The sequence below is a fragment of the Drosophila biarmipes genome, chromosome 3L (genome assembly GCF_025231255.1).
Source record: "Drosophila biarmipes strain raj3 chromosome 3L, RU_DBia_V1.1, whole genome shotgun sequence".
NCBI classification, from domain to species: domain Eukaryota; kingdom Metazoa; phylum Arthropoda; class Insecta; order Diptera; family Drosophilidae; genus Drosophila; species Drosophila biarmipes.
The window spans coordinates 20,400,323-20,423,736 of record NC_066613.1 but is presented as its reverse complement, the minus strand read 5'-3'; the positions used below and the strand labels follow the sequence as shown (position 1 = coordinate 20,423,736).

Below are 23,414 nucleotides of genomic sequence, written 5' to 3'. Positions count from 1 at the left end.
GAATCAATGAGCCAGAGATTTGGGCATTAAAGGCTAATAACCGGTTTGATCACCCAAAAGCCCTAATAAATCAAATAGGGCTAACAGGTTCACGCACGAAAAATAATTTACAAGATTATTTCGTATGGTAGGAAATTCTTCTCAGTGCCAGACTGGCAAATATTTTCTAATGGCTCGCAAGCACTTACAAAGTGGAAGTGGTAACAAGGGTTCCCTGCCCACAGCCAAGACAAACATCCTTTAAGATCGGCAAATATCAGCTTAAAATATCAAGTGGGCGGGAGAGAGATTTGAATTATATATATTTTTGATACACACCGACACCCAGACTCGTGGTATTTCAGCTTAGTTTTTCATCACTCGCACCCTTTCATCTTTTCCGACGCCTTTTCACTTGCCCCGGGGAAAGAGAGAGGGAAATCCAGCATTATTTTCGCATTTTCATGTTCATTTGCCGCTGCATGATTTAACAAAAAAATAAAAATTAAATCGGGTAATTTCATTTTTTGCACTTGCTGAACGACTGAAGTGTTATTTAAATTACTTTAAATATGCTTCAACTGAGCTCGGCCGCCGCAGTTGACCCAATTAAGTTAAATGGAAATTAATTAAAAATGTCGCACATCAAATCATTTTATTGTGTCTTTCGGCAATGTATCGAGTGCATTCCGACATTCCTTTTGAAATATGAATCGTGTAATTGTCATTAAATCGATTAATGTCTGTGGACAGATGGCAAATGGATGTCATAGGCAAAATGGAAAATGTATTTTAAGCTAAGTGAAGTGGAAAAGAGGCATAAATGCTGGCACATAATTGATAAGGAAATACATTAATAACTGGCTGAATAATGATTTATTGAATGCATTTTGAGGATTTGTTTGGGGTTCTATTAAACTTGCCTAGGAACTCCTTGAAATACCTTGAAAATTATCTTGAATTCCAGTTTAACAACCCATTCAGGCACTCCCCATCACTTCCTGCCATGTTCTCTTACCATTTCAAGAGCAATTTTCCCCATTTCCATATAGACTCGCCAGAAAATCATTCACTTGCAATTACACTCTTATGCAAAGCTCAACAATCCATGCCGAAAAAACTAAAAGTAATCTCTCCAGAGCATGGGCAAATGCATTGGGGTTCCTTATTAATTGAAAGCATGCAAATTTCGCCTCTTCTAATGTTTCAAATTATAAATTGCTTTCTTTTCGGGCAGCAGACACTCGTAATTGTTAATTGGAGCCAAGCCAACTGAGACACCACGAGAGGGCTGGAAAGGTTAGAAACCCAGGGGACCAGAAAGCGATTCCCTGACATGCGAGCCAGAGCGTTGAGTCCGTGACGACAATCATTGCATCATCGAGATTAGCAGACATTACTGGGAGTAGCCAAGCAAGATGAGTGCCGCCGGCTGGCTGGATATGAATGCAGCCCTCGAGAACCTCAATTCTACGCCAGAGTCGCCCCAAAAGGCCAGAAGAAAGCGGCGCAGCAGCTATGCCGGACGCAGTGCCTCCACGGCCGGAGTTCATGGACGTGGCAGCATTGGCACCGTAAGCTCTGGAATCTTCAAATCCTTTCGAGAGCGATTCCTCAGCAGCTCCTCCGGGGAGTCTACTAACTATAGAAAACTGAGGCAGAAGGATGCGGAGTCCGGAAGGTTGGGTGTGAGCAGTTCCAGCGAGAGTTCTGGGGAGGATGAGGAGCCCAGCAGCAGCAGTAGTGTGGAGGATCTGTTCGCGAGTGAGGCGGAACGCCGCAAATGGCAAAGGAGAACTTCGGACCAGCGACGCCGGACAGCCAGAAAAAAGGTAAGTGGGTATTTTTTATATCCATCCATTTTAAAAATATTTATTTTACATTTTTGAAATATATTTATAAATTATAATTTTTAAGAAAACCTACTATGTATTTTTTTCAACGTAATGTTTTGTTTACATAATAATTGTATATAAATTTGTAATTTAATAATTCAAATATTGTTGAGCTGCTTTTCAAAAATTTTTTACCGTACTAGTATACTTTTATATCGATTCAGTATTCTATAACCAACATTTTTTTAACTAATTTCTATCATCATCTAATTATTTCCCCATTGTTTGCCACTGTCAAAAAATATTCTTTGGTATCTCTATACAAAATGTTTTGGTAAAAACGTTAAACAGTTAGCCTCGCAGGGCTGGAATTTATTTAAAACAAATGTGATAATTATAATTTATTTTTATGCCCCTGTGCGACCACATGTTTCGCTTTAATAGTTCGGAAGTTGCTTCAAAAGAAAGCTCACATTAACTGCTTTGCATTTTGACATCGTTGTCAGCTGATTTTTGATATTCCGATCAGGTCTTCTAGCCACAGTTACGCGTGCCACTTTATCTGACTCTGATTCGTTTCCGAAATTGGTTCACTCTCAGCACGAACTGTCGCATGGAAAACTATAAACATTCCGTTTTCAGATTCGTTTTCGTTCACTGACGCCGCTCATTTGCATTAAATTTAATTTAATTTCATTAGTATATTAGATAATTGCATAAATAGCCTGGGTGTGGTCAAGCTGTAATGGCTGTTATTTGATAACTATTTAATGGGGGATACTTTTATAATGGGGTTACTGGACGCTACGCTCTGTTTGTGAGGTGGGTTTGAGTTTTCACTTTTGTTTGCCAAAGATCTTTTTAATTTTTAAAATAACATGATGATTATATTTAATTAAAACAAAATATATATTAGATGGCTATGTTACATATTGTTAAAAATATATATAGTAAGTTTCTTAAACAGAATATTTTTTTGGGAACTTTACACTTTTTATTCTGAACAACAATTTTTTTAAACCCCTTCTCCAATCAAATAAATATATGTATACTATGTATAAGTTATATATTTGAAGTGCTCTGCATAAAGATTTTGATTGATTTTGATCCCTTTTGTGAGCAAATATCACAAATCTTTATAAAGTTATATAAAATTTGAAAATATTATTATTGATACATTTTCAAGATACTAATTTAGATCATTTTTTTAGACCCATTCCACTGTGCATTTCTTTTCCCCAAACAGCTGATGGAAAAGCTTTCACTCCATATTGTTTACAAACAACCGGCAAAAAGCTGCGAACTCTCTCCTACTCCCAGTCTGTTTTTCCATTTTCCACTCGTTCCTCTCGTGAGTGATTTTTCTGACGGGCTTTCCTCTTAACTCAAATCTCAGCTTCTAGTTTTAGTCTCGCAAAGATTTCGGCTTAACGTTTTTGTACTGCGTCCTCCTGGGATTTTCTACTTAATTTTTTTCCTGACTATTTCGTGGTCCAGTGGACTTTAAAGCCGCAGCCGCTTAAAGTTGCGCGCCTTTTGGGCTTATCTTTTGTTTGTTTGCTGGCATTGCTCAGCCGCACCGTGTGCCGTGTGTGTGCTGGGTGAAGAGGGGAGCTGTTGCGATTTAGCTTTATTTTTATGCTGCTCCTGACTCGCTTGACTGCATATCCTGTTCATCCCGCTTTCCCATTTTCACATTTTCCTATTTTGGCTTCGTGGTCATGTTCTTTTTCCAACGCAAATTATTCAGCTAGGCGTATTTAAAAATTACACAGCAAAAATTTTAATCTAAGAAATATGTATGCATCTGCATTAAATTTAAGGTTCCGTCTAAATATTTCTTTAAAAAAATATTTTTTTAAGACTATTAAAACATTTGTGTTTTGAATTTAATACATATTTCTTATAAATTCAAGTGCAACATTTGTAATACCCCCATCAAGCTAATAGACATTTTTCCAAGTGCATTGCCAAGCATTTTTCAGCTATGCTCGCCGAAATGAATCGCACAAAAAATATATAAATAAATGGCCAAAAAATGGTGCGACAGTATGTCGCCCGAGGAAAAAAAGAAGCGAATGCAATCTGCAGACCCAGATCTGTGACGGGAACTTGGCCCCAACTTTCTCCGCCCGGCGGCTGGCCAGCGCTTACATAACTCAAATCAACTCCCCCTTTTCGCCGGCAGGTGGGCTGGGCCACCCCAGGCCCACATCCGCACATGTAGCCCAATGATTTATGCACGCTACTTAATGCCTTCTTAATTACATTTTATGTTACAACCGAAAAATAATAATATCTTGCTGAAAAACAGCAGACAAGATGGCAGTAGTAGGGGCCGCTCACAAATCACATTCCTTCTGGGGGGGTGGTTTGGGGGGAAGGATACGTCCCAGCTGCCAGCACAATGCGGAAAACGCTTTCACTTTTACCCTCGCTGCAGCTGGTGTCCCGCTTTCCCATTTTCCCCTTCCCTTTTCCACACCATGTGCGACTGAAACAAAAATCTATTTGGCAATGGCCTTGGGCTTAGGGGCCATAAAGGGGGTTTCGGGAGGGTTTTCGACTTTTTTTTCACTGGGGACAGACGTTCTTGTGTATTCAGTCAACACAAATTTGCGTGGCCTTTTTGGTAAAGGGGCTCGGTTTTTTTTTTGTGTACCCCATCTGCAGTTCATTGAAATGTGTGCGACGGGCGAAATACAATTACACCATGGATTCATGTTCATTGTCTGGATGGCTGACGTCAGCCGGGGGTCAGGGGGCACATATCCTATCCCGGGGTGCATTCCGATGCGAACCAATATCCTCTCTGTGTTGACAGTGATAGTTGGATTGCAATGCGAGCCCAAGGTGAAAGTTCGGTTACGTGATGTTTGCCTTGCTTTCGGGGAAACAGATTCCAGTGGCTTTTTGTTTCGCACACAAATAAGATTGGCCTTATCGGATGGGATTTAAATAAGGATTTACTTCAACGTTTCAACGAATGTTGAAAATATATTGGTAAAAAAATCAGGATTAATTTTCAGAGGAAAATAGCAACGTTATATTCTGAAATGATAAAAAAGAGATAAAAACTAAAAAGGAGCACTTCAGGAATTTGCATACGAAAATTTGCAATAAATGTAATTAATTTTACAGATATTTAAAAGATTTATTCATGATGAATTTTGGTATTATTTTTATTTTCAAATAATATTTCATGATAATAATAAAGAAGTTTCAGTATGTCAATAAAATGGTTGTTTTCCTTGGAATATTTAAAAAATGAAATAATAATAGAGTTCTTAGAAAAGGTGCTAGAAAATATGAATTGCTGTTTTAAGAAATATATTTATGTAGTTCCAAGCAAAATACAACATATTTTCTTATATTAAATGCAACTTTGGACCACCTGCTCCAACTGTGTTTAAATAGTGATCTGAATACATTTTGAGTCCCCGTTTCGGCCACTCTATCCCCCCCTGACTCCCGCGAGCCAACTGGACTTTAAGCCGGGTTAGTGCCACGTTTACCCAAGCTGCAAATGACAAAGCCCTGGTCCGGTTCAAGCCGGGCCAGGACTGTCAAGTGGTTGCCATTGAACCAGAACAAGGAGCGGAATCCCTTTAGAATGGGGACACTTTCGCCGACAGCTCGTGTTACACAAATTAAACACGTAGCCGAAACTGCTCCTGCTCCGCAGGCGAAAATCCTTTTTGTCGAATGCCAAACTGAAACTGGGGACCCCGCTGCGGTCGTGGCCATTGTAACAGAGCCAGAGATGTTGGCCAGAATCGTGTTGTTAACTCGGCCACGTTTTCGTGTCTACCTCCCTCCGAATTCGCCTGAAAGTCAAATTAGCGTTTCCCCCCACAGCCACTCGAGGGGCGCGTGAAAAATGCAAATTCTCTCCTCTGTTCCGCTGTTCATAATTTGTACTGGCCCTGGCCAGCAGGGGAAGGTCAAGCCCGGGAACAATAATTACACAATTTATATTTCACAAAACAATTGTTTTTGACAAGTGAAATATTTTTGTTCGAGCGCAGTTGGCTGTCGGGCAAAAAGTTTGCCACTAAATGGGCCGCCCAAGTTTTTAATTGAAATGCCTAAAGTGGGGTCCCATAGTTTTCCAAGCCAGTTGAAAATGAAATGTCGCCATCGGCGGGAAACTGTTCGTGAATAGGGTAACTGGGGAGCCTTCAACCCTTCAACCCTTCGTGGAGAAGAATAGCTCTAGTATTTTCCACGTTGCCAGGCATTTTTAAATTTCGTTGCCCGAGCAACGAAATAAACAGTCTCAAAGGTTACGCTACACTTGGAAAATAAATAAATTATATTTTTCCAGCAGTCTTGAGTTCTTTCACGTTCTTGTTAAGTAACTACTCCTTTTTCCGAGTGTAGTAATCCAAGAAAATCAACATAGTATCCTGGGAAATCGCTGTCAAGCTTACATAACAAACGAAGTGTTAGGTTTTCCTCATTCGGTCGAAACCAACTGAGCAGTGAACAACTTTAACTAGAGCTAAAAATTTTGCTTTTAAAATAAAGTGAAAAAAGAGTGAGAAAAGTCGTGATAAATAATTCAGTGCCTTCAACCCGCCTTGTTAAAAATGTCGATCTTCGAGCATCCCGACCAGCTGAAAATGCTGCAGGACCTGCTGAATCCCAATCAGAGGAGAGGCGGCATCGATTACAGCAGTGATGAAGATGAGGACGAGTCCATGGTGGTTCACAAACTGAGTATGTCTATAAGAAATTATGGCTATATATAGATCTTAGGGCTTTTTTTTTAATATTACCATCTTATTTTATCGGTTTTTTGTCGGTTCCTGTCATTATTTTATTACTTATCCATATCGTAACTTAATTAGATCCTGGTCAAATTGGACGTCCTAAGACGTCAGATTCTTCTGGCAAGACCAAGAGTAAGAAAAAACCCAATCCTCTGGCGACTCCCTTGGTGGAGGAGGAGAAAAAGCAGCCGGAGAGCCTGGAGCAATGGCAGGAGCAGCAGGAGCGCGAGGATAACGATATACTGGAAACCAGGAAAAGTCCAGAATACACCATGACCTATCGCCAGGCAGTGGGCACTGAGGATGTCTTCCTGCAGGTCCTATAGTAAAAGCCTAAAATACCTAGAAATATAAACGAAAATATTCCTTTAATAGATGGGCAATCGCACTGGATCCTCGGCCAGCTGCGAGGACTTGATTCTGGAGATTTCGCTGCCGGATGAGGAGATGTCTGCCGATAAGATGTCCCTCAGCTTGCAGGAAACGGAATTGGATTTGGCCACCTGCCTGTACCGCCTGCGCCTACCGCTTCCGCATCCTGTGAATGTGGATCGTTGTCAGGCGAAATACGACAGCGAGCTGAAAAAACTGAGGCTCACTTTGCGCCTCAAACGGGAGCTAGACTACGTTAATTTTTAAAAACTAAGAAATAGTTCTTGTTTTTACACTTACACACTACACAATTGTACACTATCACTAGATCTAGATCTGGCTTGCGGCCTTGTTCCAAAATTCAAGTGTATAGAAACTATCGATTTGAAAATGATTCATGTCTAAATTTATTGTGTGACGTTTAATTTGATATATGAAATGTCTTTTATTTTTTTTGTTTTATTTTAAAATATTAACTGGGATGAAGCGTTTGCTTGAACTAAAGTATGATATAATCTTTTGTTCGCCTAATCTTATGCAGTAAATGTAAAATTCACTGACCCTGCTCTTTAATCCTCGGATGGTAAATATTTTGACGCTACCCGAGTTTACCCGCAATTCCAATTCAATTGTCGGCACTCTGGCTTGTTTTGCTACCAAATTGCGCATACGCCGCATGGGCCTTGCTGCCGGGTCAATCGCAAATTACGCTCAAACGAAGCATGAAGTATTCCTCGGGCGCTGGGGCAGCCCATATTATGATGCTGTCAAAAATCACTTTGGCTAAATATTTGTCAAGCTCAGACACACAAAAGTCAAATACAAGGCAGCCCAGGGAAAGCGAAAGGAAAAGTTGAAAATCGTGATTTTTTTTGTACAGACTTGTTTGACCCAATGGGCCCAGAGTTGGGGGGGGGTCAGGGAGTTTTGGTTGTAGGCTTCGGGCCACACAATTACTTCCTGCTGGGTCTGCGGCTGCGTTTTGCCTCATTTACTCCGGGTGACACTGGCACATTTCAATTTGTGCGCTCCGGGCAAGCTGGGCCCCGATTTTCGCCAACCCGGTCACCGGCACAGACATGATAAAGTGTCATCCTGCTCACCAAAAAAAAAAATAAAAGAATGTATATATAAGTTAAAGTTCACACGGGCACACAAAGGACTTGCAAAAGAAAAAAAATGATAAAAACTCACAAGTTTTGGGTAGCTGGAAGTGCGTGCTTCGCCTGGCGAAAACTATGTAGTTTTGGATCGGGGGCTGCAGACCCTTTGCTTCCTTCTTATTTTCCTAATGAAAGTTTTCCACAGGACTATGATGATAAATCATCTGTCAAGCACTCGACTGTCGTCGGAAAACTTTCAATTTAATTTAAATGCCTCTCGTGGGCAGCGGTGTGGAAATGGAAAGTGAATTACAGCAAATTAGGAACAGAAAGAGGACTTTCGAAGAACAAATTATTATAATACCAAGGTTTAGGCCACGTTAAATGGTAGTTCAAAGGAACAGGCTTCCTTTAAACAAACGCATATCTAAGCCATCCTAGAGAACCAATTTCTCAGCCAAAAAAGGGAGAATGGCAATGAAGACGGCTAGGTAAACAATCTGAAATTGTATCAGCATTTCCGGAATACTCCTTTTCGGCTCTTTTTCTATTCAGTGACGTTCAACAGGGAAAACAAACAAGCCCGGCAAAAAATTACCATGTGTTGATGTTAGACTTCACAAACAAACAAAAGGAAAACTTGGGGAAAAAAGTGGTAAAACTAGGGAAAAACCAAAAAAGGCTGACAAAAAACCCACTCTTTTTCAGCTCATTTACACAAACGCACGTTTCTGCATCATCATCACGACGATCATCCCGTCTAGAACCACGCCCTTTTTATCATCTTTTAGGAAAGTTTTCCAACAACACAAATACAAATACGCCACAAATGGGAACACAAAATTCAAATGCAAATCGGGCGCATTTTTCCCATGTGCACTTGGGTTTCCTACATTTATTTTTGGCTACCTCGGGGCGGGAAAATTGCCAACTTTTTAATATGTGAAAAATACTGTTTGCGCAATACTTTAAGGCCCAAGCAAATTCATCATTGAACTGTGGCTTGTCCTTGGCTGGGGCAATAAATAATTGTAGCACTTGGCCGCACTTGAAAAATGCAATAAGCCAAGGGACACGCTTCCTTTTGCGGTAATCAGCTTCTCCAGCGAGGCATTGCAAGTGGTTAACTGGAACCAGTGGTTTGGGCCAAGGTTAAAACAGTGAGCCGATGATGGAAACTTAAAGCCAAAAATATTCCTTTTCGAAGGGGAAAATCCCATTTTCACTCCCTCTTAATTGCCATCTGATTAAAGTTAACTCGGCTTACAGCTTAAAGCTTTTCCGGCAACAAGTCACCCAGCCGAAACTGAGTCTTCCCTGGGCTTTGTGTGTCACGGTCCATTTTGGTCACTGGAATATTTTCTCTTGTTTTTATTTGGTATTTTTTTTACTCCTGGGCTTCCGTTCTACATAAATCTGCAGGTTTTATTTTTAATTACCAGTAAAACCATTTCGATGTCGACACAGTTAAAAGTTAAAACCCGAATAAATTTCAATAAAAATGAAATGATAAATACAAGAAAATATTTTTGGGGAGAGCGGCTTTTAAGTTGCAATGGGTCCTTGTGAATGCTAATTGGAAACAGTTTAAGAAAATTTATTGGGTCTTCTGGGAAATGGAAATAAATATTTAATATATTTTTTAAATCTTTAATTCGTTCATAAATAAATAAATTAAATATTTTTGATGAAATAATCTTTTAAATCTTTAGATAATTCCTTGTTACTTACAATACATTTCCCCACGTCACCCCTGACTTAAAAATTATTCTTTGATCATCATTATTTTCGCACACAGTTTGCCCTCAACTGCCACAATTTACCAATTTTCTCACAAAACACTTTTCACAGCTCATTAAGGCCAACAAATTAAACGGGATGGCTGGAAAAACAGGGGGTATGAAGTTGCGGCGTTTAAGGAAAAAGCCAAGCACAAAAATATCGCACATACGCCATGTGGTGCACTGCGTTCCGGAATCTTTGGTAATAGTGGTTGGTTGGGCGGGGCAGGAAGATGCCTTGTTGCTACAAGGCGAAATAACAAAATCATTGTGGAATTTAATTAAGTTGCCTGCTTCGCAGCCGCAGTTGGTGTGAACAGAACAGAACGAGCCCATTAACACATTTTTCAAGTTTAATTCAACGTAATAACAAATTTTGCTAGGCAAAAATGGGGGTGTAGGAGAAGGGAAATGCTGTGGCACTCAAGCAGCCATATAAATTACAGACAGACATGAGCGGCATACGAGGAGGACTCGCTGGATGCGAAAGTGTTGCCATTAAGTCGCACACGTGTGCCCCAGTAGAGGAGCGGAGAAAGCCCGGAGAAAGTCAGACAAGTCAGTGCCAAGTGCCAGCAGCAGCTGATGGCCCTTCAAGCATATTTCTTCAAGTGGCTTCTATTTCTCAGGCCGCCACCCCCTAATTAAGACAAATGTAAAAACTAAAAAAACAAAAGAACCCCGAAAAGCCAAAAAGAACAGCGGCCACATCTGCACAGGAAAGAAAGTACATTAATTATAGATCCATTAACTGTATTTTATTGTTCACTTATAAAATTATATTAATCTTACTTATACTTATAAAAGTAGGTACATTTCAGATTTTGATTAAATATATTCCGTTTAATAGAATGAGTTATCATATTTTCTTTCAGATAGAAAACAGATTATGAAAAATGTAAACTTTTAAAACAAATTCAGCTAGTTTATAAGGATAGGGAAAATACCTTTATTGCTTCAATTTTGGCCACTAACTTTAGTTGTCACAGTAAGAAAGAAACTACAAATATTTTATATTTTTTTTACAAATCCCAATACATTATATTGAATTATAGTGAAAAATATAATAACAAGAATATAGAAAAAGTATCTAGATGATGACCAATTCGGGAGATTTTTTTTTCAGTGCACCTGACAGACCCTCCTCTGAAAGTTGATAAAAAGACATTTTCACTTTAGTTCTTTTTGCGACCTGCATGTTGACACACGGCATTTATGTTTGCCCTGACATTGTCACGTGTCTCATCTGGCGCGTCCCGCGGCAGCAACAACACACAGTAATGAAACAGCAGTTCCGGAGCGGCAAAAACAAAAGAAAGGCAAAAAGGAAAGCAAGGGAAAGGAAAGGAAAAGCCAGCAGCAAATGTCAATGTCTCGCCAAAGTGAATGGCTTTCACCTCCCGAGGAGCTGGGCGTGACCTTTTCACATTAATCTCCAGCATGATGGCATTTTAATGCAGGAAACTCAACTATAACTATATGGTTATTTATTGTGATGGCTCCGACAGATGTTTCTCCTGATATGGGATATGCGATGTGGGATGTGGAGCTACAAAACAGGAACATAACGAACTGGGAAAGGGTCTCAGAACATTCAATTATATCATCAATTAGTGGGGTGAACAACATGTTGCCAAGTGATTTGGACAGCAGATTAGGCTACAGCATGAGTTCGCCTGGCATAAGAAATGAGTGCGGAATTAAAGAGGGTTATTCCCTAATTAAGATGGATCGCAAGACGTTCGTTTTGATAAATAATGTACAATTGAGTTGCAAGCTGGTTTTACAAATCACAAAATAAACGTAAAATAAATTTTTGTAACTTGCATTTAAAAAGAAAATCGATTTATAGGATATTTGGTCTTATAAATCATAATTTATCATGTTTTATTACAACTTTCTATCTCTATAAAGGGCTGCTGAAAATTTGTTTTATAACCAATTACTTCACTTAAAACTGTCCTCTACTCATCAAATTACATCTTCTATGCCTATCCCATAGTAACTATTTCTTTAAAAACCTATCTTAGAGTGATTATCCCCATTTCTATGCCCCAAACTCAATTTATCCGCAACTAAACTCTGCCCAAAGATACAAAGCACAAAGCCGGGCCAAGCTGAAAAACGTTGCCTACTTAGCAGCGCAACGAGTTTTCAATAGAGAAGCCACAAAGTGAAAGACGTTGCAAAAGTCAAAGTCCCGCCACAAGGCAAATGCCAAATGGCATTATCAATAGTGGATTCACAAAATCCCAGAAGATATAGAAAGTCGAGTGTGTGTGAATGCGACTGGGTGCAGTCAAGAACATGCACTCAGAGCCAAAGATAGTCTTGTATTTGTGTGTATATAGAGCGACATGCCATTTATTCTATTGAACAAAAACTCATTTGTAAGTGTTTTTATGCGTTACGGAATTTATTATAAAGGAGGAGCAGTGCCGCGCAGATTTATTGCTTTATTACGATGTGGCAGAGCGATGGGTATCAAGATGGGAATCCAGTTTGGCGACAAAGGCCAGAGGAAAATAAAGAAATGGCTGGCAAATATTTAGCACATGGAGGCGAAAAACTCGCTGAAAGAATGATGGGGCAGCCAGGGGAGGGCGGTGGTTCAAAAAGGAAAATGGCGAGAGAATGAATGCTGCATTTCCGTCTTTTTCGGCTTTTGTCTCGATTTTCTGCGTAGGGATTTTCCTCGGAGGGTGGCGATGGGTTGTGGGTGCCCTGGCGGAATTGGGGTGGACCTTGAGGGCGTTCCACATCGTCGACATCGTCATCAGCATCATTCTCATTGCAGTCGTTAAGTTATAGACTTTGATTTCGTTCGCTTCATTCAGCTGGGGGCCAACTTTTATCCATGCCACCCAGAGTGTGCGCTCTTTGGCAGCGTCGTTTCCGAGATTTATTTGCCTTGTGCCCCGGCAACTCTCGCCGCTCGACGCTCGACATCCATATCCTCTGCTCACTCTTAAATGGCTTTAATTGATTTCGGATTTTATGACCCTGCTGGACACATTTCACACTCGATTACATGCCAAGTGGGCTATGATTTCTTGAGCGGCTTTGCATCTTCTCAAATCTGTCATTTTTATGACAATCAAAACGTTATTTCTGCGTAAACCAACGAATATATTATGCAGAGGTATCATAATTATTACTAGGTTTATAAAATCACCTTTAAATATCACATATGTGCCAAAAAGTATGCAACTAAATTTTTAAACTCAGAACTTAAACTGAAAACCATTATACTGTACTCATTATTAACTAATAGAATATAGTTGTCGAAAATATATGTACCCTTGAATTACTTGTCAGAAGGTGTTCCCTTTACTTTCTCCCATCAAAGTTATCCACAATCAGTTGTATTTCAAGCTCCAGCAAAGCTAGTCAAATTTCCTTATAATATTTTGCTTTTCAAAATGTCTGACGAGGGATCTGAAGAATTCAAAGAGCTCGAAAGCTGTGAGTTTGACCAAAACAACAGTGCCGATGATAACACAGCCGTGGTGCCTCTGGATACCTCGGAGGATGCCCAGTTCTCCGAGCAGATGTTTTCCAGCATCCAGGAGCGACTGACCCGCATCATGAAACGCGTCAGTCTGGCCAATTCCGCCATGGCCCAGATGAAGAGGAAGCTCAAGACCAGGATTTCAGCTCCAAACGTGGTCGAGAATGCCGACAAGCTGGCAGGAGGCGATAACCCACTAAGACTTGATAACATTGAACCAGGCCACGAAGGCGTAAACGAATGACTTAAAAACAATGTTCTGATTTCTAAAAATTGTTCATGTACTTATGTAAATCAGTGTCCCAAGATAACACGTGTTCTCATCGCTAATTATTTAAATATCAATTAGCAAAAACCCAAAGTGGTTTTTCTAATTGGTAAATAAATACTGCATGTAGCCCAAGTCACTTTATGCAAACCAAGTGAATTATTTAGCTGATCCCAAATAATAAACTAACCCAAAACTTTTGGATATAATTTTTTAACGTTAAAATGCACCCTTTTCACCATAATTTGGGCCAATTTGCCATCACATTAACAATTTATTTGGGGCTTTCCACGCACAATTGCCAAACTGACTTCCGCTCGGCGCCGCAAACTACGACTTCTTTTCGGGGCACAATAAACTTTTCATTGACCGCCCTTCAAAAATTTCATACCCAAAGCAATTTCGAATAGCTGCACTTTGTCAAGGGCCTTTTGTTTTCGTCGAAAACTTTGCCGGGGACCGAAATGAAAGACAAAGTCGGAAAATTTGAGACTAAAATTTGCATTTGCCTTTCGCCACATACACACACAAAGACGGATTGCCTTGGGGCCAAACAAATATGTTAAAAGCAATAAATAAGGAAGGACATTCTTCAAGTTCGTCGGCGAGCGCTCGACTTATTGGCAAAAAGCATGTGACAGAGTCTGACAGAGAAAACTGAAACCGAAACTGAGAACAAAATAGGAAATAAAGCCAAACATAATTTGCCATAAAATGCCGTCGCAGCAGCCTTAAATAATATGAAATATTTTTATTGTTAACTTGGAAAAATGTCAGAAGCATTTTGTCAGCTGGCAAATCTCGACGGCAAGGCAGCAATTGTGCAGTGCGTTTATCACTGCAACTGGTGCTACAGCGGCATGTTGCAGCTGCTCCTCGAATCCAGCGGCAGTTTGTCATGGTCCACAGCCGGGAGTGTGGTGCTTACTCCCCGCATTTCCCAGTCGCATCCAGTCACTGCTCGTAGCATTTTGTCACAACTCCCGGCTTCATGCTTAAGTAAACTTTGCCTCAATGTTGTGACTACGCACTGTGTGTGATAACCGAGTTGACTGAGTGAACTCACTCGGCTGAATGAATGGCTGCCTGAGTGGGCAGAATGGTTGGGGAGAACTGCAGCAGAGTGCCAAGATAAATTCCAAACTTTTACGATGGGTTAAGAGACGTGTAAGGGAAATATAGCACTGATTTATGAAATGATACAAATTGAAAAAAAAATTTACAAGGCTTGCAAAATTAGAGAAAATCCATACAACTCATTATGTTGAAAAGTACAAAATTAACACAATGATTTTAGGCTAATTCATTGAAATAAAATTCTGTAAAGGTGAATAAAATATATTTAAAGAATTATAATTAGAAGTGGTTATTCCAAAATAGAGTTCTTAAATAGAACATAAATTCCAGGGAAAAATTCTTAGCTTAGGTAAAACTCCAGTATAAAAAATTCAATATATTTTCAAACCTGTATTTTGATTTGCTTTAAACCTATCTGGCAAATCCAATGCCCATTTCGCACACACACCCACTAAACTGGAATAGTATCAATTAAAAGCAACAATTGCAGCTTTCAATTTCCGACTGTTAGCTTTGAAGTCGGGCCAAATAGACAGCCTCTCCTGGCCCCTCATCGATTCATTAAAATTTCCAATATGAGCCTCACATGAAATTCAATTACAAAATGCCACAAAAATTCAAAAAGCCAGCCATGAATCTGTGCCCATAAATTCACGCAGGCTCGTCACTCTTTTTCCAGATTTTGGTTGCCCCAAGCCCCCAAAACAATTTAGAATATGGAACGCCAAGGAGGCCCAAAACGGAGAAAATAATCCACAAGCCAAGTTCAATGTAACCTGTCACAGGCAGCAGACAAACTAATAACGTTGCGATAATAGCAGTTGGGGAAAGTGGAAAGTGGCGGGGGCAAACGGGCATTCATGGGAAATCAATCGCGTTGAAATCGAAACCGAAATTGAAACCGAAAGCGAGGCTGCGGCTGCGGCTGATGGGTTTCGAGACTGAGAAGTGTCCTGTCATTTGGCCAGGAGGGTCCTCACTCAACAGATATTTCGGGGCCTTCTGGCGAATGCCGATACTGATGATGATGGCGATGACTAACACTCCTCGATGACTGTCCATTTAACAGCAGTTTGGGCAGTGCTGTTGGGCAACCGAAAAGACTCGCCAAAATAGCTGGAAAATTTGTAAAACTTGTTAAATAACTTGCGAGAATATAACATTTTATTATCAGGTTCCTAAGAAGTGTACAATAAAAATTGTAATATTTTTTTAAAAGAAGTTAGAAGCTCTGAGTGATTTTATTTTTGTAAGTTCCAGCGGTTTCATATAATATTATTATCAATCTATATTATTATTTAAATTTAAACCTTAGATTTGGACTTTTTTAATGTTGAAAATAATATAGATCCCACCATAATCTAATTAATTTATTTCCAAAAGCTGTAAAAAGGATAAAAAGACAGCACTGGACTGAAGTCCTTTGCGCAATAGCCTTTTCCCTTTGGTAATCTGTGGAAATTAGCATTTCAATCAAATCTACTTTTATGTGTCTGACTTGTTTTATGCCTCAGCGACAGCAAGAAAGGCGTTCTCATCATCATCATTCGGCAAATGAAATTGTATCCATTCTGTTTATGCATTTGACGAGCCCTGAAAAGGAAAATTGTCGAAATTGATTGATTAAATATTTATTCATACGGAAGTGCTTAGCGTGTTTTTCCCTCTGCACGTCTTGGTGGTAGCCTACATATTTATGAACTGTGGCCATTCTGAGATGTTCCTTTTTTTCGTATTTGTTGTCTACTTTGGGAGGCTTTCCCTCGGGTTGTGTCATTAATTCAGTTAACATGGAATCCCTTTTGGGCACAGCTCAGCTGGTCTCTGGAAGGGATAGTTGAATTACTCAAGCAAAAAACAATTTACCAGGACAAGTGCTTCATAATTTAGTCAGCTATTAGATTTTAATAAACCTAAACTACAGATATTTTTTTAGTGGTGATATGGTAAAATTATTGCAAGATAAAAGACAAAGTTAAGTTCGTTAAAATTATTCTAGTAAATATTTGTTAGGTCTGACAGATGCGCCCGCATTCCACTTCAACTTCTGAGTGAAATTTCGCCATCCTCTGTCTGCAGGTCTCGACTCGCCTGGGAGGTTGTCTCATTAATTCGGTTAGTTCCCGGCACTTAAAGTCAATCAACTGGCCCGCAGGAAATCTTAATTAAACAAACTTGTTTGGCAAATCTTTCCAAATGGCCCCCACAAACCGAAACAGGATGGGCAACGGAGGAGCTCTTTCGCTCTGGCCAAGCCTAAACCCATGACATTGCAGAAGCCCATGTAGGCATGGAGCAAATGCCTATTCCGGATGCACTTAGTCGGAATAGGAGGTAGCCGGAAGAGGGGATCCAGGCCCCCATTTGCGGCTAAACGTGCAAAACAATTCGGCGGTTCTTGCACATTTTCGACTTTGATTTCGGGCAGCTATTTTAAGTTTCCAGAGAGCAGTCAAGGGTCCTCCGCAAATTGGTAGTGGGTTCGCTTAAAGCACTTCTGCTGCACTTGGAATGGCCAATGCCGAGCACGGCTCTTGGTGGTCCAGCTTCTGGGGCCAGGTCGGCTGGCGGGGCCATTAAAGCTCTAATAAATTCTAGAGCTCATATCAATCGATGGCTGTGCCAGAGATGTAGGCCCCATAAAGCTCTGTTTAATGGCGAATGTTTGCTCTGGCTCCATTGGGCACAAGAAGTGTATAAATAACAAGTCAGCAATATTTCGACGAGGGCTTACGACATTAAGATACTTGGCTTCCGATTTGAGGGGTTTTCAATTTGGTGAAAAAGGATCTTCAAAAAAACAAAAAAAAAGGAAATAAAGTAGAGGATTATAGGCATCATAAATAAATGCTGCTCAACAAATCGCGAGAATAATATTTTTATTAAAATCTATAAATAAAATATATCCTGGTGTTTTTGGTAAACTATGAGCATGGTAGAGTTTACGTATGTTTACCAAACCCATACTCTTAATAATCTAAAGTATCTTGATAAGACAACATACCCCATTATCTACGGATTATCTTGCAGAGACAAGAACTGCTTAAAGGTGAAAGTAATTCTGGTTGCTGTAAATTTATGGCACGAAAGCTTTGGAGAGCTATCAGAATAATAAAGCGATTTAAGGTGGTGTCTTGATTAGATGCCGGCTAAATTAAGTTAAACTAATTCCGGGTTCAAGCTGCAGTGTGCAGACTATTCCTGCTATTTTCCCCCGACTTCAACCATCACGCTGGCCCTTTCATCACAAGGAGTGACCGCAGCATTCACTCAATGAACACCTTTTGAACCCCATTTGGAACCCTTCTGATCCCAGCGCCTCGTTTCAATGGACCGCAGCACACTTCATTCCCCTTGGGGTAATAAAGCAGGAACAAGAAACAAGAATAATAATGAAAAAGAAAAGTTTGTTTTTCCACCCCCCCTCCCCCGATATTACTTTAAATATGCAAAACTTCAATGTTTTATGTCCTTGCAGCTGTCCAGTTGGCCGGCCAGGGGTCCTTGTCCCAGCCACTTGTTCCCCTAACGAAGTGCGGGGATTCCCCTTGCAAGGGGCGGAGAGGCAGAGGGAAAAATAAAACAAAAACATAAAATAATGCTCACAAATATTACGTTACACGAACACGGAGCCAAGTTGGCAAAGCGTTATGGAAAAGTTGCGCCTGGTCCTGGGCCACTTTTGCATTACATTATCTCAAGTTTTTCGCTGGCAATTTCTCATGTTTCGCCAACATATTCCCTCGCATGTCCGTATTTGTATTTACCCATTGTCGTGCTCATAAACATGCAGCTAACTTGTTACTGTCCTGCCATCATCAGCATCATCGTCGTCGTCCTGCTCAACGTCAGGGAAAAGTTGTGAGTCGCGAGACAGAGACACAGAAGAAAAACTGAGACTGAGATAAAAAACTTTGCCTCATTTTCATGGCGGGCCAAATGAGTTTTGGAAAGTTGCTACCCCCGGCCGCACCCCCGCCCAAAAGTCATCGGGCAAGTCGGCTAATGGTGACAGTAATTTTTAATAAAAGCTGCCAAGTGTCGACACAATTTGCAATTTGCACACGCTCCCCAAAGTTTGATGGAATAGTTGGCAGGCACTTGCATTCCTAGTGTCTGCACAACCTCTTCTGGCGGCTGCGCGAATTCTTCAGCATTTCGTGGCAGACCCTCTCCTGGCGTTCCCCGCAGTCGATGATCATCTGGCAGTGGGTCAGGACGGCCTCGAAATCACGCTTCAGCTTGATGAACTTGTAGCGAACATCCACATAGGACTCGTCCAGCTCATGGGCACTTCTGGCTCCGTAGAGCTGGCCCAACATATCCAGTTCCGAGTCGCAACTGTGCTGGGAGGTCGTATCCGTGTTCGTGGTCTTGCGACCGACCAATGGGTAGTCCTTGGTAAAGGGCTTCATGAATATTACGTAGCGCCCGGGTTCATTGTACTTCTCGTCCATGGCCATCACCATGTCCAGGCACTCGTAAAGATCGTTCTCCATCTCGGAGCAGATATTAAGGGCATCGTCGATTTTTAAGTATTCCGTTTGTACCACCAACATCTTTTGACTGCAACACAAGGTGATACTTAAATAAGATATAAAATATGCACAGAACTGGCAAATTACTCAGTGAGCTCTTTAATTATGTTCAACGATCATACTAAATCCGAAAGTCTGCTGAAAAATACCTTTATTAAGTAAAATCATACAAATTTCTAAAAACATTCAAAAAAGTTAAACTCATTAAAATAGATTCGAAAACATTTTAAAAAAGTGAACAAAATTTTAAGAAAAATCAAACATAATACTTTTGTTTCCGTAGTCCTGTCCTTGATTTCTGAAAGTAGCAACGGAGAGTAATATATGAAACCAAAAAAATTACCCTAAATTTTAAGTTTTTCACCTTCATGTTGACAAGCTTCTCTAAATCCTCAACTCGATCTATGAGATCATCCATCTTGTCAATATTCATACACCTGTTTTTGCAGTCAAGCATAAGACTCGCTTGCTTTTTATGATCTTCTATTTGATCTTCAACCTGTTTCTCCAGTACTTTCGGGCCTGAAAGTTTTTTTCTTATATGATCCAGATCTTGACCAACTTCATTTTTGAATCTCTCCAGTTTTGGCAGGGCGTGCTTCCTGTTCTTCTTTAGAATTTCAAATTCCTTTAGCTTCCCGTCAACATCTTTATTGAACTCTTCAAAATCCCTTTTCAGACTTGCCAACTCATCTGGCGAGTATGTTGAATTTTCAATTTTCTCTTTTTTTTTAAACAAACCCATTTGTCGATCTTTTAGAATTTCAAATTTTATCTTAGCATTGTCTAGCAATTTAATAAGACTATTTATTTGCTCCTGAAGATCTTCATTATTTATCGATTGATTATTGGTGCCCAACTTCTTTAAAGAATCGTCCAGGCTTTGTTTTAAGGCTTCAAATTGGTCTGAGTTATCTTTAAGTTGATCATTATAGGTTTGGTTCATATCCTTAATCAAATTTTCTAGTCTCGCCACCTGCAGGTTAAGCTCGTCTATTTTTTCACAGCACTTTGCGAATTTTTTCAGATCTTCACGTAAAGTTTCGCCCTCTTTTTTCAGTTCTTTAAGATGTTTGATTAGCTTTTCATTAAAAGAACATTTTTTTTTAGCTGCTGAAACACCATTTCCAGAGCCCCCTGGCGATCCCCCAAAACATGATTCATTTTTTTGCTTTGCCAAATATTGAAGATGAGTTTGAATTTTGGATAGGGTTTCGCCATTTTCCAGACAAGTTTTAAGTGTTACACTAAAATTGTTTGATTCTTGGATGTTCAAGTCGCCGAACCTTTTGGAAAGGCCTTCGACCAACATCCGTAGGGTTTCGGTTTTATTTTCTAAGTCCAGTAAGTGTTTATTTTCCAAGTTGTTGGCTTCGGAAACGTTTTTATTAACGCAATTTTTGTCGCATTGACTAAGAATATTTTTAATATTTTCGGCATCATCTTCTATATTTTGCTTAATATTTGTTATCAGATCATCTCCATTGCGTTGTTTTTCTTTTAGCTTATTTAGCTGATTGTCTAGCTTATGGGTTTTGTCATCTGCATCGCTTTTTATTGCCCTGAGCTTTTTGTCCAAATCCTGAATATCATCTTTCAGTTTATAACAGCATTTATCATTGTCATCCATTTGTTTTTTCAACACTTCTAGACTTGATTTAGTTTCATCTATTTGGTTCTCCAAGTTTTTTAGTTTCTTCTGAAGCGCGTCTTTCTCTTGGGATTCACCTGAGTTAACTTCTCTTAGGTATCTTTTCAGAGTCTTCACTTTTTTTCCCAGATCATCTTTTATCTTTTCAATTAATTTTCCTAAGCTTTCACAGCAGCTTTGGATGCCCTTTGGCACTGCATCTCTTAACTGTGTCAAAATATTTTCTATGCTGTATTCTAGGCCTCCGTTGGACTCAAGCTGCCCTAACTGGGTTCCACTGCCTTTGTTAATGGCATTTATTTGATCAATGACCAATTTTAGGGTATTTTCCTCATAGAAGTAGCACATTTTCGGAAATGCAGTTTTATTAAGGGAACTAAGAATGAAATCCAAATCTTTTTGAAAGCGCCTCAAATGGTTATTTCGATTCAACTGCTCTTTCATCCACCGGGTAATATCTTTGTAGTCTTCGCACTGACCTTTCCTCGGAGGTGCTCTGACTTGAGTGGAAAAACTTCTGTAGTTATGGGTGTTCGGTTGATTCTCCACCGCCGTAATCGCAGATAGCATCAGTAGTAGTGACGCAATCGACACCTGTGCATGACATTCGCTTTGTTGAATGAATGCACTCTGACTGGCGAATACGCATAACTCACCTTTGGTTCCATTTTCGTCACGTTTGCTGCGGTCCACGAACTTCTATCCACGGTCAGCCAAGTTCAACTAACTGCGAAAAGAAAGAGAACCTTTGCCAAAGAGCAGACCACCAATTGATTTGCACGCTGTTCTTATTAACTAACGAGGGCAGTTTCAGAATTCTCAAGTAAAAACGTATTATTGTCAATATTCTGTGTTCCGATTTTGAAGTGGTTCCCTAATATTCTACATTTAAATATTACTTTTAAACGAGGGTCCAATTTTAGCCCATTTTCATGTTTGATTTTTCTATATTTTCAATGGCTTTCGGTATGCACCACCAAAACTGCTCTTCCAGATTCCATAACTTTAGTTATTGTAGTCCGATTTCGACGTGCGATACCTCTATGAGCTTGTGGCGGAATTCCCTAACATTCTACATTAAAATATTGCTTTTGGGAGAGGGTCTAATTTTTAGCCCATTTTCATGTTCAATTTTTATATGTGGTTTCAATGGCTTTTGGAATGCGACCCCAAAACTGCACTTCCAGATTCCATAACTTTAGTTATTGTAGTCCGATTTCGACGTGCGATACCTCTATGAGCTTGTGGTGGAATTCCCTAACATTGTACATTAAAATATTGCTTTTAGGAGAGGGTCTAATTTTTAGCCCATTTTCATGTTGAATTTTTTGTGTTTCCAATGGCTTTTGGAATGCGACCCAAAAACTGCTCTTCTAGATTCCATAACTTTAGTTATTGTAATCCGATTTCGACGTGCGATACCTCTATGAGCTTGTGGTGGAATTCCCTAACATTCTACATTAAAATATTGCTTTTGGGAGAGGGTCTAATTTTTAGCCCATTTTCATGTTCAATTTTTATATGTGGTTTCAATGGCTTTTGGAATGCGACCCAAAAACTGCTCTTCTAGATTCCATAACTTTAATTATTGTAATCCGATTTCGACGAGCGATACCTCTATGAGCTTGTGGTGGAATTCCCTAACATTCTACATTAAAATATTGCTTTTGGGAGAGGGTCTAATTTTTAGCCCATTTTCATGTTCAATTTTTATATGTGGTTTCAATGGCTTTTGGAATAAGACCCCAAAACTGCACTTCCAGATTCCATAACTTTAGTTATTGTATTCCGATTTCGACGTGTGATACCTCTATGAGCTTGTGGTGGAATTCCCTAACATTCTACATTAAAATATTGGTTTTAAGAGAGCGTCTAATTTTTAGCCCATTTTCATGTCGAATTTTCATATGTGTTTTCAGTGGCTTTTGGAATAAGACCCCAAAACTGCTCTTCTAGATTCCATAACTTTAGTTATTGTAGTCCGATTTCGACGTGCGATACCTCTATGAGCTTGTGGCGGAATTCCCTAACATTGTACATTAAAATATTGCTTTTAAGAGAGGGTTTAATTTTTAGCCCATTTTCATGTTGAATTTTTATATGTGTTTTCAGTGGCTTTTGGAATAAGACCCCAAAACTGCACTTCCAGATTCCATAACTTTAGTTTTTGTAAGCCGATTTCGACGTGCGATACCTCTATGGGCTTGTGGTGGAGTTGCCTAACATTCTACATTAAAATATTGCTTTTAGGATAGGGTCTAATTTTTAGCCCATTTTCATGTTGAATTTTTTTGTGTTTCCAATGGTTTTCAAAATGCGACCATAAAACAGCACTTCTAGATTCCATAACTTTAGTTATTGTAATACGATTTCGACGTGCGATACCTTTTTGAGCTTGTGGTTGAATTCCCTAACATTCTACGTGTCAATTTAATTTAAACATTTACAGTTGATATTTGTTTTATAAAAAACATGATATTTTGTAGTTAATTTATTAATTTAAATATTTACAATATTGATATTT

The 23,414-nt window shown here is 39.6% G+C and overlaps 5 protein-coding genes across 7 annotated transcripts in view; 3 read left to right on the top strand and 2 right to left on the bottom strand.

Annotated features, from left to right (window-relative positions):
* Window positions 1–23,414, top strand: part of LOC108035068 (venom dipeptidyl peptidase 4) — a 79,892-nt gene that overhangs the window by 6,635 nt on the left and 49,843 nt on the right. Inside the window, exon 2 of one of the 2 annotated variants that reach the window (XM_044095337.2) lies at window positions 1,220–1,811. In XM_044095337.2, the coding sequence (XP_043951272.1) occupies window positions 1,398–1,811 (414 nt within the window). In that variant the 5' untranslated portion in view covers window positions 1,220–1,397. Of the gene's footprint in view, window positions 1–1,216; window positions 1,812–23,414 lie in introns of both variants that reach the window. The other variant, XM_050886741.1, reaches the window with a different exon arrangement.
* On the top strand, window positions 6,267–7,409 carry LOC108035071 (dynein axonemal assembly factor 6). Its single transcript, XM_017110463.2, has 3 exons — window positions 6,267–6,536; window positions 6,668–6,906; window positions 6,965–7,409. The coding sequence occupies exons 1-3, from the start codon at window positions 6,407–6,409 to the stop codon at window positions 7,226–7,228; spliced, it is 633 nt and encodes a 210-aa protein (XP_016965952.1). The 5' UTR covers window positions 6,267–6,406; the 3' UTR covers window positions 7,229–7,409.
* On the top strand, window positions 13,181–13,768 carry LOC108035075 (uncharacterized). The gene has a single exon (XM_017110468.3). The coding sequence runs from the start codon at window positions 13,268–13,270 to the stop codon at window positions 13,598–13,600; it is 333 nt and encodes a 110-aa protein (XP_016965957.1). The 5' UTR covers window positions 13,181–13,267; the 3' UTR covers window positions 13,601–13,768.
* Window positions 18,705–19,576, bottom strand: LOC108035073 (uncharacterized). Of its 2 annotated transcripts, none has more exons than XM_017110465.3 (2): window positions 19,509–19,576; window positions 18,705–19,267 (listed from the first exon to the last, which is right to left on the bottom strand). In XM_017110465.3, the coding sequence occupies exon 2, from the start codon at window positions 19,258–19,260 to the stop codon at window positions 18,811–18,813; it is 450 nt and encodes a 149-aa protein (XP_016965954.1). In that variant the 5' UTR covers window positions 19,261–19,267; window positions 19,509–19,576; the 3' UTR covers window positions 18,705–18,810. The 2 variants fall into 2 exon arrangements, with proteins under 2 accessions (XP_016965954.1, XP_050742699.1); XM_050886742.1 differs by lacking the exon at window positions 19,509–19,576 and adding an exon at window positions 19,389–19,416.
* Window positions 19,496–21,238, bottom strand: LOC108034445 (putative leucine-rich repeat-containing protein DDB_G0290503). Its single transcript, XM_044094693.2, has 2 exons — window positions 19,604–21,238; window positions 19,496–19,537 (listed from the first exon to the last, which is right to left on the bottom strand). The coding sequence occupies exons 1-2, from the start codon at window positions 21,236–21,238 to the stop codon at window positions 19,496–19,498; spliced, it is 1,677 nt and encodes a 558-aa protein (XP_043950628.2).

What these genes read in the sequence shown, in the direction of transcription:
- LOC108035071 (XM_017110463.2), top strand. Translation starts at nt 6,407, where the DNA reads ATGTCGATCTTCGAGCATCCCGACCAGCTGAAAATGCTGCAGGACCTG. An exon ending in CATGGTGGTTCACAAACTGA is followed by an intron (nt 6,537 to 6,667) that starts GTATGTCTATAA and finishes TAACTTAATTAG; the next exon opens with ATCCTGGTCAAATTGGACGT. An exon ending in CTGAGGATGTCTTCCTGCAG is followed by an intron (nt 6,907 to 6,964) that starts GTCCTATAGTAA and finishes TTCCTTTAATAG; the next exon opens with ATGGGCAATCGCACTGGATC.
- LOC108035075 (XM_017110468.3), top strand. Translation starts at nt 13,268, where the DNA reads ATGTCTGACGAGGGATCTGAAGAATTCAAAGAGCTCGAAAGCTGTGAG.
- LOC108035073 (XM_017110465.3), bottom strand. Translation starts at nt 19,260, where the DNA reads ATGTTGGTGGTACAAACGGAATACTTAAAAATCGACGATGCCCTTAAT.
- LOC108034445 (XM_044094693.2), bottom strand. Translation starts at nt 21,238, where the DNA reads ATGTGCTACTTCTATGAGGAAAATACCCTAAAATTGGTCATTGATCAA. An exon ending in AGAAGCTTGTCAACATGAAG is followed by an intron (nt 19,538 to 19,603) that starts GTGAAAAACTTA and finishes TGCTACTTTCAG; the next exon opens with AAATCAAGGACAGGACTACG.